Source organism: Taurulus bubalis (assembly GCF_910589615.1).
Source record: "Taurulus bubalis genome assembly, chromosome: 2".
Taxonomy (NCBI): domain Eukaryota; kingdom Metazoa; phylum Chordata; class Actinopteri; order Perciformes; family Cottidae; genus Taurulus; species Taurulus bubalis.
In genome coordinates, this window is record NC_136590.1 from 35872393 (window position 1) to 35888391 (window position 15999).

Consider the following 15999-nt stretch of genomic DNA (forward strand, 5'->3'; position numbering starts at 1 on the left):
TACAAAATACCATGTGCTTTCAAATGATCATAGATAAATGATTTTTATTGCATTTTAATTCATTTATATTACATTTTAAATGTTACACCAGCATTTGGCATGGGGAGGACTCAGGAGTTAAAGGAGACTTTAAGGAGTTACATTGGATTCAATTATACTGAGATGCTATTTATTTTGCGCACAGGATTCATTACTTGAAAAAAAAAATCTTAAAAAGTGCAATAAAAACTAGAGAGGAGATCAGGGAAGTTGAAACTTTGGTTATTCAGCTCCTGATTGGTTGGCACATGAACACAAATGTGATAATGGGTGATAATGTAGCTCAATTCAAGAGACAAATGTGGGCCTATAAGCCATGTTTTTCCACCCACAAACCATTCAAACTGACTACTTCACTGCGGTGCACAACAGTAGGGTCTCGTTTATTTTTCTCAAACACCTACACAAACTGAAAAGAGCAGCATTATACATAAACAGAACTAAACTTACTGTTAAAAGGTTAAACATGAAGTATAGAGCGAACAGCAGGAAACAAACTCTCAAGAGGAACTTAAACGTCTTCATGTAATGTTATCGAGAGCACATTCAAGCGCTGAAGCAGTCCACCAGCTTTTTGGAATCCCAGGCACCCGCCTGGTTGCTCAGAAAGCGTTGCTTGACCAGATCTTTGACCGTCTGGTAGACGACGGCTTCCACCTATAAAACAAACCATTTACAACTTCAGGCATCATTTTATCTAATAACTGCGATGATGCAAAGTTGCTGATGTAACCATAGCACACGCACACACACACACACACACACACACACACACACACACACACACACACACACACACACCTTGATGCTGTGGTAGGTGGGAAGCTCCAGCAGATAGCCATGCCCACCGAGCTGTGCAACTTGGAGGAAGTAGCTGTAGAGGGCTCTCTTGCAAAGTCTGCTGGAGAAGCCCGGCCCACTCACAGATGGAGAGCTGGGAAAAAAAACAAAGTCCAATGAATGCTTCCCTATACTTGCATCAATCGTCTTTCATACACTGTGTTATATATTATCCAACCTCATAACAAAGCCTGTTTTTAGAGATTCTTGAATCCTGCACTATTTGCATCCCATATTGTTGAGATATGAGCTACAGACACAATTTGACAGTACGTTGCAGCCAGTGGCAATATAAGAGACAAATACATCCAAAAAGCTGTTGTGGTTATTATCGGTGCACCAAGCAAGTCAAGCCCTTTGTGCTTTGTAGTACGTGTAACACACACTCCTTCACCAATGATTCATGCAGAAGCTTGCCAGTTAATTCGCAGCACTGAGGGGAGGCTGGTGCCTCTTCAAGCATCCACTCGTAAGATTAAAACTGTAAATGTAAAATGTGTGTTCATGCACTGCATTTAGTGCCTTGCTCGTAACACTGTCCACCTCCAACACTATTTTGGAGGATGCAGTCTCCGCTTCAGGGGTTTAGCTGGGCTGAGTATTACAAAATAAAAAGTAAAGTGTTTGGCAAGACAATTCTTATGTGCCTTCACAGGAAAAATGTAAAGTGTGGTCTGGCTGAGAGAAGGCAGGGTTTCCCACAGGCAGCACTTACCACTGCTACTCCTGAGGGAAACCCTAGAGTGGATCCCTGAAGAGCAGACCAGTAGTGAGATGCCAGTGTGAAAATTTGGCGTGGTATCGAGTATGACAGCATCGATAGAAGCCGGCATTAGCAGATGGCTGTGCGGGGTGACTGATGTCAAATCATTAGTGCTCCATGACATGCCCATTATATTCCTCACTCCTAAACAATTTATTCCACATATAATGTATTCTACAACGCAGAATTCAAGAGATTTGGGTGCAAGTCAAGGCTCTTAAGAAGCAATTACATGCTTCAGGAAAGAAAACCATAGCTAAAAGAAGCTCGGATTAATTGGCATGCTACTTTTACATCACTAAATTAAAGAAGTCTCAATGACAGAAGAAGCTTCTCTTTTGGGTTTCACACTATAATTTGTATGTTCTTTTCAGTAGTTGTTCCTTCCATCCTTTCACTTTCTCTTCACCTCCCCCTACACGCTTGATGTCCTGTATTCTTGCCCTTAAAGGCATTCTCTTCTTTTTCCACGGAGCCTCTTTTTCATTGCCTATTTATAGGTTATTGTGCGAAACGTCCCACGAAGCTCATCCTGACACTTTAAAACACAATTTCGCCCATAAAATGAATAGTTCAGGCTGCAGGACAGAAGCTGAAATACGCAGCAACACTGCGAGCGCCAAGCAGGATCGCACAATCTATTTCTGGCTGTAATCTCTGCCCAAGGACAACACAGCCTCCAGTGAGAGCCACGTCTGTGTGACACTCTAGCTACTGGACATCAGCAGTTGTCTGCAGCTTCCAAACCGAGACATGGCAGGAGCCCCAGGCGTCACTGAGACTGTCAAACAAGCACACTGCATCGGGCACTGCCAGCAGTTCCATCCCTGGAACTGGCTGCAGGAGTGTAACTGAAGTAAGCCTTAGTCAGGTCTAGACTCGTACAGGACATTATATAAAAAGGTCCCACATTCTGAAGCAGGGACAAGTTAGTGAAATTTGAACATCATGCAGTTTGCAGAAAGACAAAGCGCTGGAGATGGATTTATTGTGCGTGCGTTTGTATCCTACCCATCAATGACGAAGCCCTTGCCACTGTCTAGAACTTCAACGTCCTTGTCTCCGAGGCACCAGTTGATGCTGAGATCGTCATGCGAGGTCACAACAGGCCCCACGTAGTCGCCACAGAGAAAGAAGATGTTGTGTTTTCTGTAGGACGGCGGCAGAAAGTCTTCCCATCCATCCCCGAGACGCATGTTAGCGATATCAGACACTTCCTCATTTAAGAGCTCTTGGCCTCCTAAATAAACAACAATGACATCTCAGTAATTTACAAACAGTTGAAATAAATGAATCTGTCTAAAATAACATATTGAAAATAAATCCTTTAAGATGAAAAATTCCATTTCAGCTAGTACAACTTCAAAAACATCTCACTTGTATGACAGCATTGGAAATACAACATGTGTTAAATGTTAGATACCAGGCTTTACACCAACGTATGATAACTCTAGTGCAACCTCCACCTAAAGTTAAAGTTTCAAATTAAAAAAAGATTTAACTTTAAAATGTAATTTTGGAAAATATGCTTATTTCCTTTCTTGCCAAGAGTTAGATGAAGACATGGATTCTAGCCTCATGTCTGCATGCTAAACATGAAGCTACAGCCAGCAGCCAATTTGCTTAGCATAAAGACTGGAGAAACAGCCACTCTGCCTTTGTCCAAAGGTACAATCTGTCTACGAACACCTCCGTTATATCACATGGGAAAAGGTTTCAGGAGGTACTTTCTGAACAATTCCTCAGCTGAGAGCAGGCAGCTTCTGGCTGTAACTTCACATTTAGCATACGAGTCTTCTTATATAACTCTCGCCAAAATAATAAAATAAGCGCATTTCCTAAAATGTTTAATAATTGCTTAGTATACGATATTCAGAGCATTAACATAGCATCAAAGGACTATTTGTAATGTAAAGATATAGTGGAGTTATGTCATCCTGAGTAAAATGAAATCACTCTCCTTCTGTGTGTGTGTGTTGTAATTTGAGCGACTCTGTGCTTCGATGACAAAACCAGCCGGCCGGCCGGCCTTGCATGCTACTTAATGCATCTTACTGCATGTGAGCCCCTCACCGCGGAACCCCCTTCCTCCAGGTAAACACTGTTAACATTGTAGTTCAGCCATCACCATGTTGCGAGCCGTGTGGAGACATTATGCCAGATAGAAAGGAGCACCTTTACCTAGAACCATGCTGCTGATGTAAAGCGGCTGGATGAAGTGGCTGAGTAATGCTCCCTGCACCCCAGTGACAGTCCAGCGGCACAATTTGTCACTACCAGACATGCAGCAGACTTTGGCCCCCCACAGACTCGGGTCAAGGCTGGCTACAGGGACCAGCAGGCCCTTGGCATGATACCGCAGCTTCACAGCGGTTGACATATTCACAGGGTCCCTAAAGAGGACAGAACGTATTATTATCATCTTCAGGAAGATTATTAATAGGCTAATAATGATAACATGTTTCACAACATTTGTAGGATATATCGCTATCAACAAAGCACAAAGAGGGGAATAACATTACTTGAAGGAGAAGTTCTTCGCTGCTCCTTCAGGACACTGATTGGTGTAGAGATGCAGACTGGTCTTGGGTTTGAGCTGAAGCTGGTGGCTGTCTGCACTACTCTCAAAAACACAGTTCTTCCTGGCCTTTGGGTCAGCATCAAAGAACAGCAGAAGCTGCTTGTACAGAAACCTGAACATAAGCCAGAAAATACAACTTTCACACCGGCACGTTCAATGCAGTAGAAGCACCATCAACGGCTGATCCAGTCTGCCTGCTCTAACAAGAGGGGGAAAGGCACGTCATGACTGAAGAAAAAGCAATATCTATACATTATATTAGTATTTTTTATTAATATTTTGTAAATTAGCAGTTTTGTACCTTTTGAGAGCCCGCCTGGCGATGATGATGGCATGGCAGTCATGGACCATTGTTCCATTGTAGCAAAGCCACTTGCTGCAGCATGAATGGCCAGCTCCCAAAGCCACCACCTTGTAATGCTCACACGGACCATCTGCTGTATCCAACACTTGAGGAGGAAAAATGTGTGTGATGGGCATTTAACAATGAGGTGAAAAAGCGATGACACATGTTTAATAATATATTTTAAAAGCTTCAATTGAATATAAAAGAAGCAAGCAATGCCTCCAAAAGGACTCGTAGGTCAGTCGATCAGATGTTGAATAGATAGAAAGAAATAACAGCTCTCCGGCATTAAAATGTCAAAATCGTGGCTGGCACTGGCAAGCATGGTGATACATTATGTTACTATTCTGAGTGTGAAGCAACATTCTGTTAGTAGACGAACATAAACAGAAATGTCTCATCTACAATACTGTAATATAGATAGTATATATATGGCAATGCTTTGCAAATCTAACCTCATAGGAGACACAAGGTCTCCTATTAAAAAAATCTGAAACTGTTGTACAAAATATCATTCTATACTCTTCGATGCAGTATCTATTTTTAATACAGGCAATCAAATCTTACATAAAGCAGTAAAGTTTGTGCTCTACCATAGGCAGACATTTTAAAAAGTAGAAAGTAAAGATATTAATATAATAAAAATCCAATCTGTATTACACTAACATACCTCTTATCAAGACAAATGCTGCCATGTGGCTCTTGCAGCCGTAGAAATCAGGACACATCTTCAGGAGCCTGTCAAACTTCTCACTACTTACTGCTGACATAGACTTCCTGTGCCAGTCAGTTCTCCAAACTGGAAGACAAAAATAAAACCAAAAGACAGCGATGTACAAGGGATAGAATGTATTTTGGACATCACCATGTTAGTGCTGTTCTGGAAACCCTTTTAGATGCAAGTGATGAGAAGTATTGCTCGCCTTAAGCATGTTCATAAGATACTACTAACTCAGTGTGCTGGCTAGTTGATTGACTTAAGATGTGTGACCTTTTCGTTTTGTCTAAAAGAGTTTTTTCACCTTTTCTTACTTCTATCGCAAAGTCAAATGTCAGTAAAGTGGTACAGACTTAAAAAATTGGGATTTATTATAGGCTGTTGCTTCGCACTGTTACAATATAGTGTATACTTCAGTACATAAAGATATACTATCATAAATGCAATAACAGAATTGTATTTTAATTGTTTCTGCCTTATGCTACAGCTTTTATTTTTCTCTTAAATGTAGCAGTGGGCCTGGCCCAGTATTATGAATGAAGCAGACATACTTAGTAAACATCTAGTTACAATGACTGTAGTTCTTTTGAAGACACTATTGTCCAAAGCACCTTACAATAAGTGCTTTCAGTCTCCACTGGACCACAAAACCTTTTTTTTTGTTTGTAGTGGTAGCATGAGGTGTCTGAAGAGATGAATTTTAGTCTATGTAGAAAGATGTGTAATGACTCTGCTGTCCTGACTTCAGGAGAGAGAAGAACCTCGACCAAAACAAGTCACAACTGGGTCCTCGGAGTAACCAGAAAGAGAATAGTCCAGAGGAGGGGGTGCTTGTTAGTTTTACTGTGGCTTTGAGGGAGGAGCAGTTCTTCACGGCCCTGGAGGCTACACCAGCACCAGAGACAACATCTTAGATGTTAGCTGCAACAGGGAGCCAGATTATGATTCGATCATGAATGCTGACATCACACAGTGGGACTACTACTTCTGCACCGTCAGTCTTGTCTGGATTCTTGAGGTCCTTGATCTGGTCCAGGATGAGCTCTTCATCCGAGAGTATGATTGCAGCGGGCGACGTGCCACGGGAAGACAGGGCACCGTGGTCATCATCAAAGTCTTCATCCTGAAAAAAACTAAATCATTCTGATGGTTTCGCACATGTGAACAGACTAGACCCACCATCTAAATGTGCGATTAATGTTGAGAATGTATTCCTGTTGTTCATAGTTTAGATAACAAAGTGGCAGATGGTTTTGAAGCCCTCCAGTTAGCTGGATAATAAAGGTCAACTTTCAAGCTTTGCTATATTTGCCAGTCAAGTGATCTGCTGTTAACTATCACAGATGTCGAGATTTCACTTTCATGTCCAATTTTCAAATATGGCCAAATACCGTCATTTATTCCCACAACATTTTAGGTCGTCTGTGAAGGACAACTTCCACATCACAGCAAAGAATTGCATATAAATGTTTCATATAAAGTTTCCCCCCAGTGTGACAGCTGATGATCTCATTTTTTTAGATTAAATAAATGGATGAAAGTCTGGACAATAACCCATTACATTTGACATTTGGTCTTTGCTATGCAACATCCCCAAAAATATGGAGAACCCTGACATTGACTCTTTCTATTTATCTACCTCATCTCCCAATTGGGTGTCTCCAGAATCAAGTTTATCTTTGAGTTTGGGGATAAAAGCACTCTCAATTCTGGGTCCGCAACCTTTTTCGGAAAGTAGGAGCTCAGGGTCTACGGAAGCATGGAGATCCTTCCTATGGTGATAACATAAAACAAGAAAAGATGTAATATTAAATATAGCAGCTCATCCTTCAAAATGTCTAAATGATTGTAAACGAACATTTGCACATCCCAAAATATCACAACGCTGGCTCAACAGTTAGATAATATTTAAAATGAAATATGGCTGCTAACATATTTTCAATCAATAGCAGCTACAGTTCTGAACAGATTTTGGCTGCGTTGGAAAGAGGGTGAGGCTCAAGAGCAAAGCATCATTACAAGGCTCACGATTGCCTCATAAACCCTTTTCCTTACTTGCATGTCGTGAGTAGTAAGTGGAAGTGTGAAGGAATAGCCTGTGGACTCACACATGAGATCACACTGCTTCTTTTATGTTTCAGATGAAAAACTTTTTGGGGATATTTTGATCTGTAATTCAAGGTAGTTTTTTGGTTTCCAATGTTATAGCTGACAGAAAAGGAAAAAAACAAAAGAGAGAAACAAGATGACTAAGGGACCAAAGATTCAAACCAATTTGAATTTGACATGTGTCACAACCAGATGAGCTACTGGATTGTCTCCTGTGACTATGGGTACTCTCATTAATGAGCTACAGGAACTGACAGTGTTTGTTTGCCCAATTTGGACACACTCGCCAACAGGCTCCTTACCGGCCCCATCTGAAACCGTAGTAACAAGCAGCCACAACAAAACAAAAGTTAAATTACTGATGACAGCTTGGTTAAATCATGCACTCCTGAGGGCACTCCTGAAAACGTGAAGTGAAACAGGGTCAAGTCAGACCAAATACAAAAGTGAGTCATATTTAAAAACAAGGTTAATGTGTCACTATTGACATGTGCTCAAACATCAAGGCATGCTCTGAAAAATTGGGAAACCAGGATGGTACCAGAATGTTATAATATCTTATATACTGTATATATGTATTTATTTCTTTACATAAAAAAATAAACGGAACGTTGCTTCATGCCCAAAATGGTAATATCACTGCATTTATCACCATGCTTGCCAGTGCCAACCACGATTTTTGACATTTTCCTTCCTTTTCTTTATCCAACGTCTGATCGACTATGACCTATAAGTCCTTTTGGAGGCATCTCACTCTAGTTTTTCTTGTTGTCTTTTCTCGTTACACCTCTTATTTTTATTCCTAATCGTCATGTAAAACACATTGTGCATCCCCCTGGGTAGAACATGTACAATAAATAAAGCTTGCCTTACTTTACCTAACACTGCCAATTTTTTTCCTTACCTCAGTCCAGCAGCACCACGATAAACCGACACGTCGTCTGTCAGCTGTACCCGAGGATGGCGAAGGTGCAAACTTGAGTCAAAGTCTGGAAGACACTGAAAACAAGCAGCAGTCTTGTTTGGACTGTACTTCAATCCTTCCTGATCCGCCATGATTTTCATAAAGCCTGTAGACAAAAATATATATTTTATATATGTTTGGGTTACAGCTTTAAACTGTGTCAAAAGGCCAAATGTAACACAATCACAAGAATACTTAAAATAATCCACACGCCTAACATTGTTTACATACATAAATTACATTACAACAGAAAAAACATGCAACTTAAAAAAATCTTTACAAATCTGAAATAGATCATTTTCAAAACAACTTCAAACTCCACAATTGCCAGATAATTTGATAATTTTTGGATTTGACCAAACTGATTCCATACAACAACTGGGTGAACTGAAACGAGCCTTTCTTATTTATGCATATTTTTATTTATAAACGGATGTCAGATGAAAGAGATAATATACACTCAAATTATGTTTCTGCAATTTTACAGTTATAGAGAATTCAACACAATAAACAACATGTTTAGTTTCAATAAGTGTTTCCTGTAAGGCTATTTAATGAAACATGTGTCTAGCCTCTTTTAGTGTCCAGCTTCTCAATCATGACGATTTGTATTATTCATAAATAGTCTATTTAGATAATAGGACAGGTGGGACACTGGGTTTATAACTGTAATTAGCACGAACATTATTGTTTTTCCTCAGTACTTTGTGCCATTGTTAACTTTAAACCAGCCTAATCGAAAAAGCTTAGCCGGTCACAAAATAACCTGTAATATGCCCAATATGAGTGTAATGTTATATAACGTTAGTTTAATACATTTAACGCAGTCAGCAAAGTTGGACGACATTAAATGCGACACCTAGTTAGCAACGAAGCTAACGTGACCGTTAGCTTGCTGATCCAAACGAAACAAACATGGCGGACTTCGTCGACGCCATTCCTGCTCCAACAGTTAACGCCTCCAGTCCGAGAAAAACAAACAAACAAATACATTGTACATATCGGTCCAAGTTTACCTTCAGGCGACCCTCCGAGCCGAGTGGGACGAGCTAACGTCCACGTGTCTGGTTCCAGGTCGTGGGGAGGTGACGCCGGCAGCCTCGGAGGTCACAGGTCAAGTGGAGGAGGGAATAGAAAGGACGTTTCGATACATCTGGTGCTTCTGCAATAAGCTGCGTGTTTATACGATGATATTAACACATCTGCAGCCTAATAGTTCCATCTTGACTCTTACAACAACAACCTTAGCTGTGATTGTTGAATATGTTATTTCTAAACCACGGGCATTAACATTATGCTGGAATAACCTTTTCTATTGAGACATTGGACCAGTTTTTGGACTTTGGTCGGGCACTGATTGGATCTGCTGCCACAGTTTAAGATATCACAAAATATCACTGTATGCTAAAGGCGTTTACATTTCCCTAAATTGGAACTAAAGGGCTGGTTAAAGCTCAGACCAAAAGTATGTGTCTATAATCTTTTGGATGTGTAGTGAATAATGCACTTACATGGTATTTGTAAAAGGACTGTCAATTAGACAAATACTGCAACTGAGGCATCAACTCAAAATACACATGATGAAATCAGGGGACGTCTGCTCATGTTGGTTGGGTAAATATAATAGTTTCAAATCTCTATTTACACAGTGAGATATGTGTGGATGTCACCTTTTGGGTTTGGAATTTAGATTGAATGTGGGAAATGGGAGGAAACGAAAGAGCGGGTCAGTCATGTTTTATGTATAGATGGCATAAATAAGCAAATGGGTACAGAATGGTTTGGTGATTTCTATGAATTTTAAATCTGTAGTGCAGCCCACACATACACACTCATACCAATATAAACACCAAATCCATGTGCTGAAAAGCTCCCATGATGAAATGAGTTTGCAGTTATAAATCACACACACGCACACACTTTTACTAAGCTACCGATAAGTGGCATTATTTGCAGTAGAGTAAATGTTCCCCTGATCATTGTGCAGCTCTAGAATGAACTCTATTTCCATTCTCTTCACCTCAAGAGAAAACCTTCATATCGGTCTCTCATGAGCCACATGAAGCTTTCATGTGAGCATATATACAGTATATGTGTGTGTGTGTGTGTGTGTGTGTGTGTGTGTGTGTGTGTGTGTGTGTGTGTGTGTGTGTGTGTGTGTGTGTGTGTGTGTGTGTGTGTCACAGTGTGTCTGTGTTTCACATTAGACTCTGAAATGTTAAGTTCCTCCCATCTCAAGAGAGCCTGCTCAGGTGCAATGGAAAACTATCCCATGTATCATCTTCATTTTAAATAACACTTATTCCCTCCCTTTTCTCCCCTCTCTTTGTCTCTTTATATTCCCTATTCTCTCCCTATCTATATCATTCTTTCTTCCACTTTTTTGCTTTCACACCCACATGCTTTCTCACAGGCTGAGAGATTTCCCTGTTTTTTCTCCCTTTTTTTTGCAGAAAAGAAATCAGCTCAATAAAAAACATTTTCTGCTCAGGGACAGTGTTTCCCAAATACACTGTCACAGTTTTTGTATTGGAACATGGACAGCCAAAACTGTGAAATATTGAGCCCATTGCCAATTCTTCTAAACATATGTCATTGAGTGCATATGTGTGAACGTGTGATAGTGTTGGTGTGCTTGCATGTGTTTGTGTTTATCTTTAAAAAAAAGAAGCAGTTGTTGAACGTTGGTATTGATGCAGGACTGTCAGGGATAAATAACACTGCGATGTATTAATTTATGCAAATTAACACTGGAAATGAAAACCTGAATTTCGACCAACTAGATTTTCCCTCTGGTGTCCAGCACGTGCAGCTGCTGCAGTGTGTTCCATATTGTGTGTTTACTGTGGTTATGCTGTACATAAAAGACTGTCATTATATGACAAAATACCCAATGCAACAGCTGTTACAATGTTAGTTTGGCAACATTAGCAGCATTTGCATATGAAATCAAGATTTATTTTAGATTTTGCAGAGTAAATAACTGGTCGAATAGATATCCGCACACTTAAGTATATGCAGAGGACCCTTTCATTTTAGCTTTTGGTCTAAAGAGTAAATAACTGAAATATATTTTTCAGTCAGGATTTATTTCAAGGATGGTAGAAATATCTGTATTGATTAAATTATGAATATTATACCATTGTACCCATCAATATTGTTCTTTCCCTTTTGGCCTATAAATATAGGCATATTTGACATATACCTGTCAAATGTAGTGAGATATTTTATGGATTTGTTTTTGAAGACAAAATGTCTTCTTTAATTTATTACTTGGATATAAGTTTGTGTGTGTGTGTGTGTGTGTGTGTGTATTCATTATTCATACTGAAATGTAAATATATACGCAGTAGGCGAGACTGTATACAGGATGAATCCGAATGTATATGTTTTATTATGTATGGCACAAGTAACTGCACAGAGATGTCATGAATATCTGAAAGTCATGCTTGGTGAACATTTTAAAAGCATATAAGCCTTTTGAGATTTTTTATGAATCGCTGTTCTTAAGAGGGTACCATTTCTACGTCGCTAACATCTTTGTAATGCATTATGTGCAGCTGCAATCGATTTGGTCTGCTCCTTTTATTCTGAAAACACAACTTTGACATACTTGTCCAGCAGAAGCTTCTCATTCTCGAGTGACTGTATCAGACTTGCTGGTGAATAAAATATGAAATTTGGAAATCTAAAACTGATTTTCAACTGGGTCACTGCCTCCATGCACAACTGAACAGGGATAATTGGACATTCATATTTTTTCCCTAAATGTATTTGACAGTCCTTTCCCCAGGCTCACCACTAGAGGGTAAAAGTCCTTCGCTCACTCACTCTCTTGGTTTATTTCTAAAACTCACACATGACCTACAAATCAGCAGCATCGGGCATGAGAGGGAACAGAGAGAATGACTGCTTTCTCCTGAAACTATCCTCCTTTTTCTTCATAGTATTGCAATTGTACTGGATAATATTGCTAATCAAAAAAATATAATTTCCAAGGATATGAAAGGATTGGCCAGTTATGAATTCATTAATTAAGTTACTATTTAGGACTTTTATCAAACATCATAGGACAACAAGAGGATATTCCACATAATGAAATAATCTAGATAATGATAAAATGTGACATCCTATGTAGAAAACTTAAAAAAAAAGAAAGAAAAATGGCCACAATTGATTTCCAATTCATGGTTCTTCAGAGTGCCTGTAAGAGCAGCATAATAATATTTCTAAAAAGATAGTGGAAATGTGATGGAAGCTCAACATACTTGCTGGATTATTGCAACATCCCCCACACTTTGGTTATTATGTTTATCCTGATGACTTTAATGATTCCCAGACTTTTCCTATGGTCTTGTTCGAAATGTCTCGCCAAGTGTTGCATGGAATGCTATAAAAATTGGTACCCACATTCATATCCCCGTCAGGCTGATTTGTAAAAACTTTGATGATCCCTCAATGTTTTATTTAGCACCATCATTAGGTCATCACTAGGGCTACTCCAGCAGTCTCAACTGTACTTTAGTGCTCATTAGAAAATGTTAGCATGCTAACTCCCGAAACAAAGAGGATGGTGGTAAACTTTTTTGTCTGGAGGTGGTTTGTGACTGTGTGTATAAAACTAGACAGGTGTTGTCTTTTAATCTCAGGAAAAGCAGTGGATTGTAGAGAGACACAGATCAAGCTCTTTCACCAGTGCATGAAGAAAGAGACTGGTGTTGAGTCCGTTTTTGATGTGCTGCCATCCAACTGTGTCGGGCAGAATCTCAAAAAGGTGTCAGCTACTGATATTAGGATGCACACAGCGGTCCAAATATCAGCTACACTAGAAACAGAAAGCTATCCCTGACACTGGGCTGGCATCTACATTTAATCAGGGTAGAGGGAGACAAAACAATTATTATGCACTTAGTTTAGTTGTCCTTCCACTCGTCTTTTTTCTGAAGGGTTGAAAGTTTATTGGAAGCTTTAGGTTTGTTACATGTCGATGGTGCTCAGTGCTTCTCCTATCTTTCTCTCCTTTACAGCCTCAGCCTGACTCTCAGTAGCTGCTGCTTCATGCATCTTTAAAAGATGAGAGGGAGGCTCCACTTTCTCACGCCATGTATGACGAGGAGGGAGAAACAGTAGGTGCCTAACCCACATACCATAAAACACACTCCCCCACATTATGTTTATATAAAACGTAATCATCCTTTGTCTGCCTTTTTTCCCCGGTGTCGTGCGGTATTCCCCAAATCCTTTGCATTATCGTGTCGCTCTCGGTGATTCTCATCAGGATAATTATTCACACACAGGCATCCGCGGCACAAGCATCTGCTTCTCCTTCTGTTGACCTCCCCCTACCTCCCCCTCATTTTTTTACTTTTCCATCCTACTCTTCTTTCCTCTCAAATACACCTTTCACTTCCTTTCCAATCCTTGTCTCCTCCAACTCCTCTCCTTATGCTCAAGCCATTTATTTGTCAACTACAGCATCTCTCCCATTCATTAGCCACATCACAGTCTTTACAAATTGCAAACACATTCTGCATACCTTCAAACGGGGAAATAACTGGTGCAAAAGGGGAACAGATGACAGCCGGCAAAGCGCACATTTGCAGAGAATGTTGTAGAAAATATACCTTAGAGAATAAGAAGGAAGGGTGAGAATATGCACACATTATATGTTACACAAAACATGTTTGCTAAATGTATCTTTGCTTTCAGCTGCAGTTACAGGGCAGACATGAGAGAGTAAGAACTGACATCAGATATGCAGGAGCCCGTGCAGTAAACTATATGATCTGTGCATTAGCAGAATATCCGGTTGCAAGTCATAGTGTATCATTTTACATATAATCCGTGCCAGGAGAAACCTCTTATCTCCAAAATGTACTTTTTTTGTAGGATCTATGAGGAATGGACATGATTAATTGTTCTTGATGATAAAACATTTTGGGCATTAAATAATGAGGTTTCATCAATTGGAGAGATTGCGGAACTTTCTTAACCCTTTCAGTTTAAGCAAACACATGTAAATGGAGGTATGAGGTTTACATATCACAGACATGATGGCCACCACGGTTAAGACTCTATGCATGTGCCTTTTAAGTGCCTTAATGGAATCAATATTGCAGGAGAGGTGTGTAGATACCTATCCCATGATCCCAATACTCCCCACAAAGCATATGGTCAACAGATGCTGACCTTGTTTTATCACATTTAAGATGATAGATGCGTCTGTGTAGGTAGGACCAACACATTACTGACCAGAGACACTGCCAGGAATCCAGGAATCAAATTAAAGGGTGAAGTGACTCCCACTTATGAAACAACATTATGTGCTTGAGATAAAAACCAGCCCACTCTGTTGCCATCTCAATTAAGGAAAAGTACAAAGGTGTTTGTCTGTATTCCCAGTAAACAACAAATGATGTGACACTTAAAACACTAGATACTTTGTTCATCACCTGTATTCCCTGTTGCCAGTCCAAGCTGGGTCTTTCTGTTAAGATAGGTAACAAACATGGACCTATGTGCTCGCAGGTTGTGCCAACCTGAGAGGGCACCTTGCCAGCTTTTAGCCACGCTTGCAGCACGGCTCTGGGGCGGTAATGGCGATCTGTTGGTCAGTCCACCACTTTGGTCGAGACTGAAATATCTCAACAGCGACAGTATTGGATGGATTGTCAGGACATTTTGTAATCCATTGACGTTGGACATGCTCTCACTTTTACTGTAGTGCCACATTGAGTAAAACAAAAAAAAGAAACCTACCTCAAAAACTGTGGGATTGGATTGTCATGACGTTTTGGGGAGACAGGCAGGATGAATTCTAAAGATTGTATTGATCACCAGACTTTTCATCTAACACCATAGTTTTGTCTCAAATATCTTCAAATCTAATTCCTGTCAGCCTCAGCTGTACTTTGTGTTTAGCGCTAACTGGCACGCTCACAAGCTAAATTTAGATGGGGAAGTAAACAAAGCTTATATGATCTGAGCATTTAGTCCAGCATTACAGGCTAATCTTGTTCTGTGTTCATCCCATCCAGCCCCGTCTCCACATACTGTATAACAGGCATATATTTCAGGCCTTGTCCTGAAGCATCACTGTCTTCATCTTCTCTACTTGCTATGTGTCCTTGTTACACCCATTGCATCTGGCCCATGATGTGCTATAAATAGCAAAAAGGGCATCTGAAAGGAATTTGGTGCTTTGAAACTACTGCACCATTCTACACAGAGGACATGCAGGTTCATTTAATAATAATAATAATAATAATAATAATAATAATAATAATAATACTTTTAATTTATATAGTGCTTTTCTAAATGCTCAAAGACGCTTACATTTACAGTACAATGTTAGTTGATTTAAAGAAAATGTGAAAGTAAAGTAATTTACAAGAAAAACTAATCTGAATAATGCCTGGTTCCAGCTTCTCAAATGTGAGGATTTGCTCTTTTCACTCTGTTTGTATTATTGATAATCGGATACGTTATATTTATGTATTTTTGAACCATTGGTTAGACAAAACAAACAATTTGCAGATATCAATTTGGGCTCTCTGAAGCCATCATGGACATTTTTAATTAGTATCTAAATTAAATAATCGACTAATTGTAAAAGATAGTCGGCATATGAATTCATAAA

At 39.7% G+C, this 15999-nt stretch overlaps 1 protein-coding gene across 1 annotated transcript; it reads right to left on the reverse strand.

The window, feature by feature from the left end:
- Positions 1 to 585: 585 nt before the first annotated feature.
- Positions 586 to 8452, reverse strand: adad2 (adenosine deaminase domain containing 2; the record flags this gene model as incomplete). Its single annotated transcript, XM_079237880.1, has 10 exons — positions 586 to 696; positions 841 to 973; positions 2654 to 2882; positions 3824 to 4035; positions 4165 to 4335; positions 4525 to 4672; positions 5240 to 5368; positions 6281 to 6410; positions 6927 to 7059; positions 8301 to 8452. 10 exons carry the CDS (start codon positions 8450 to 8452, stop codon positions 586 to 588), a joined length of 1548 nt encoding a protein of 515 aa, XP_079094006.1.
- Between the last annotated feature and the right edge of the window lie 7547 nt (positions 8453 to 15999).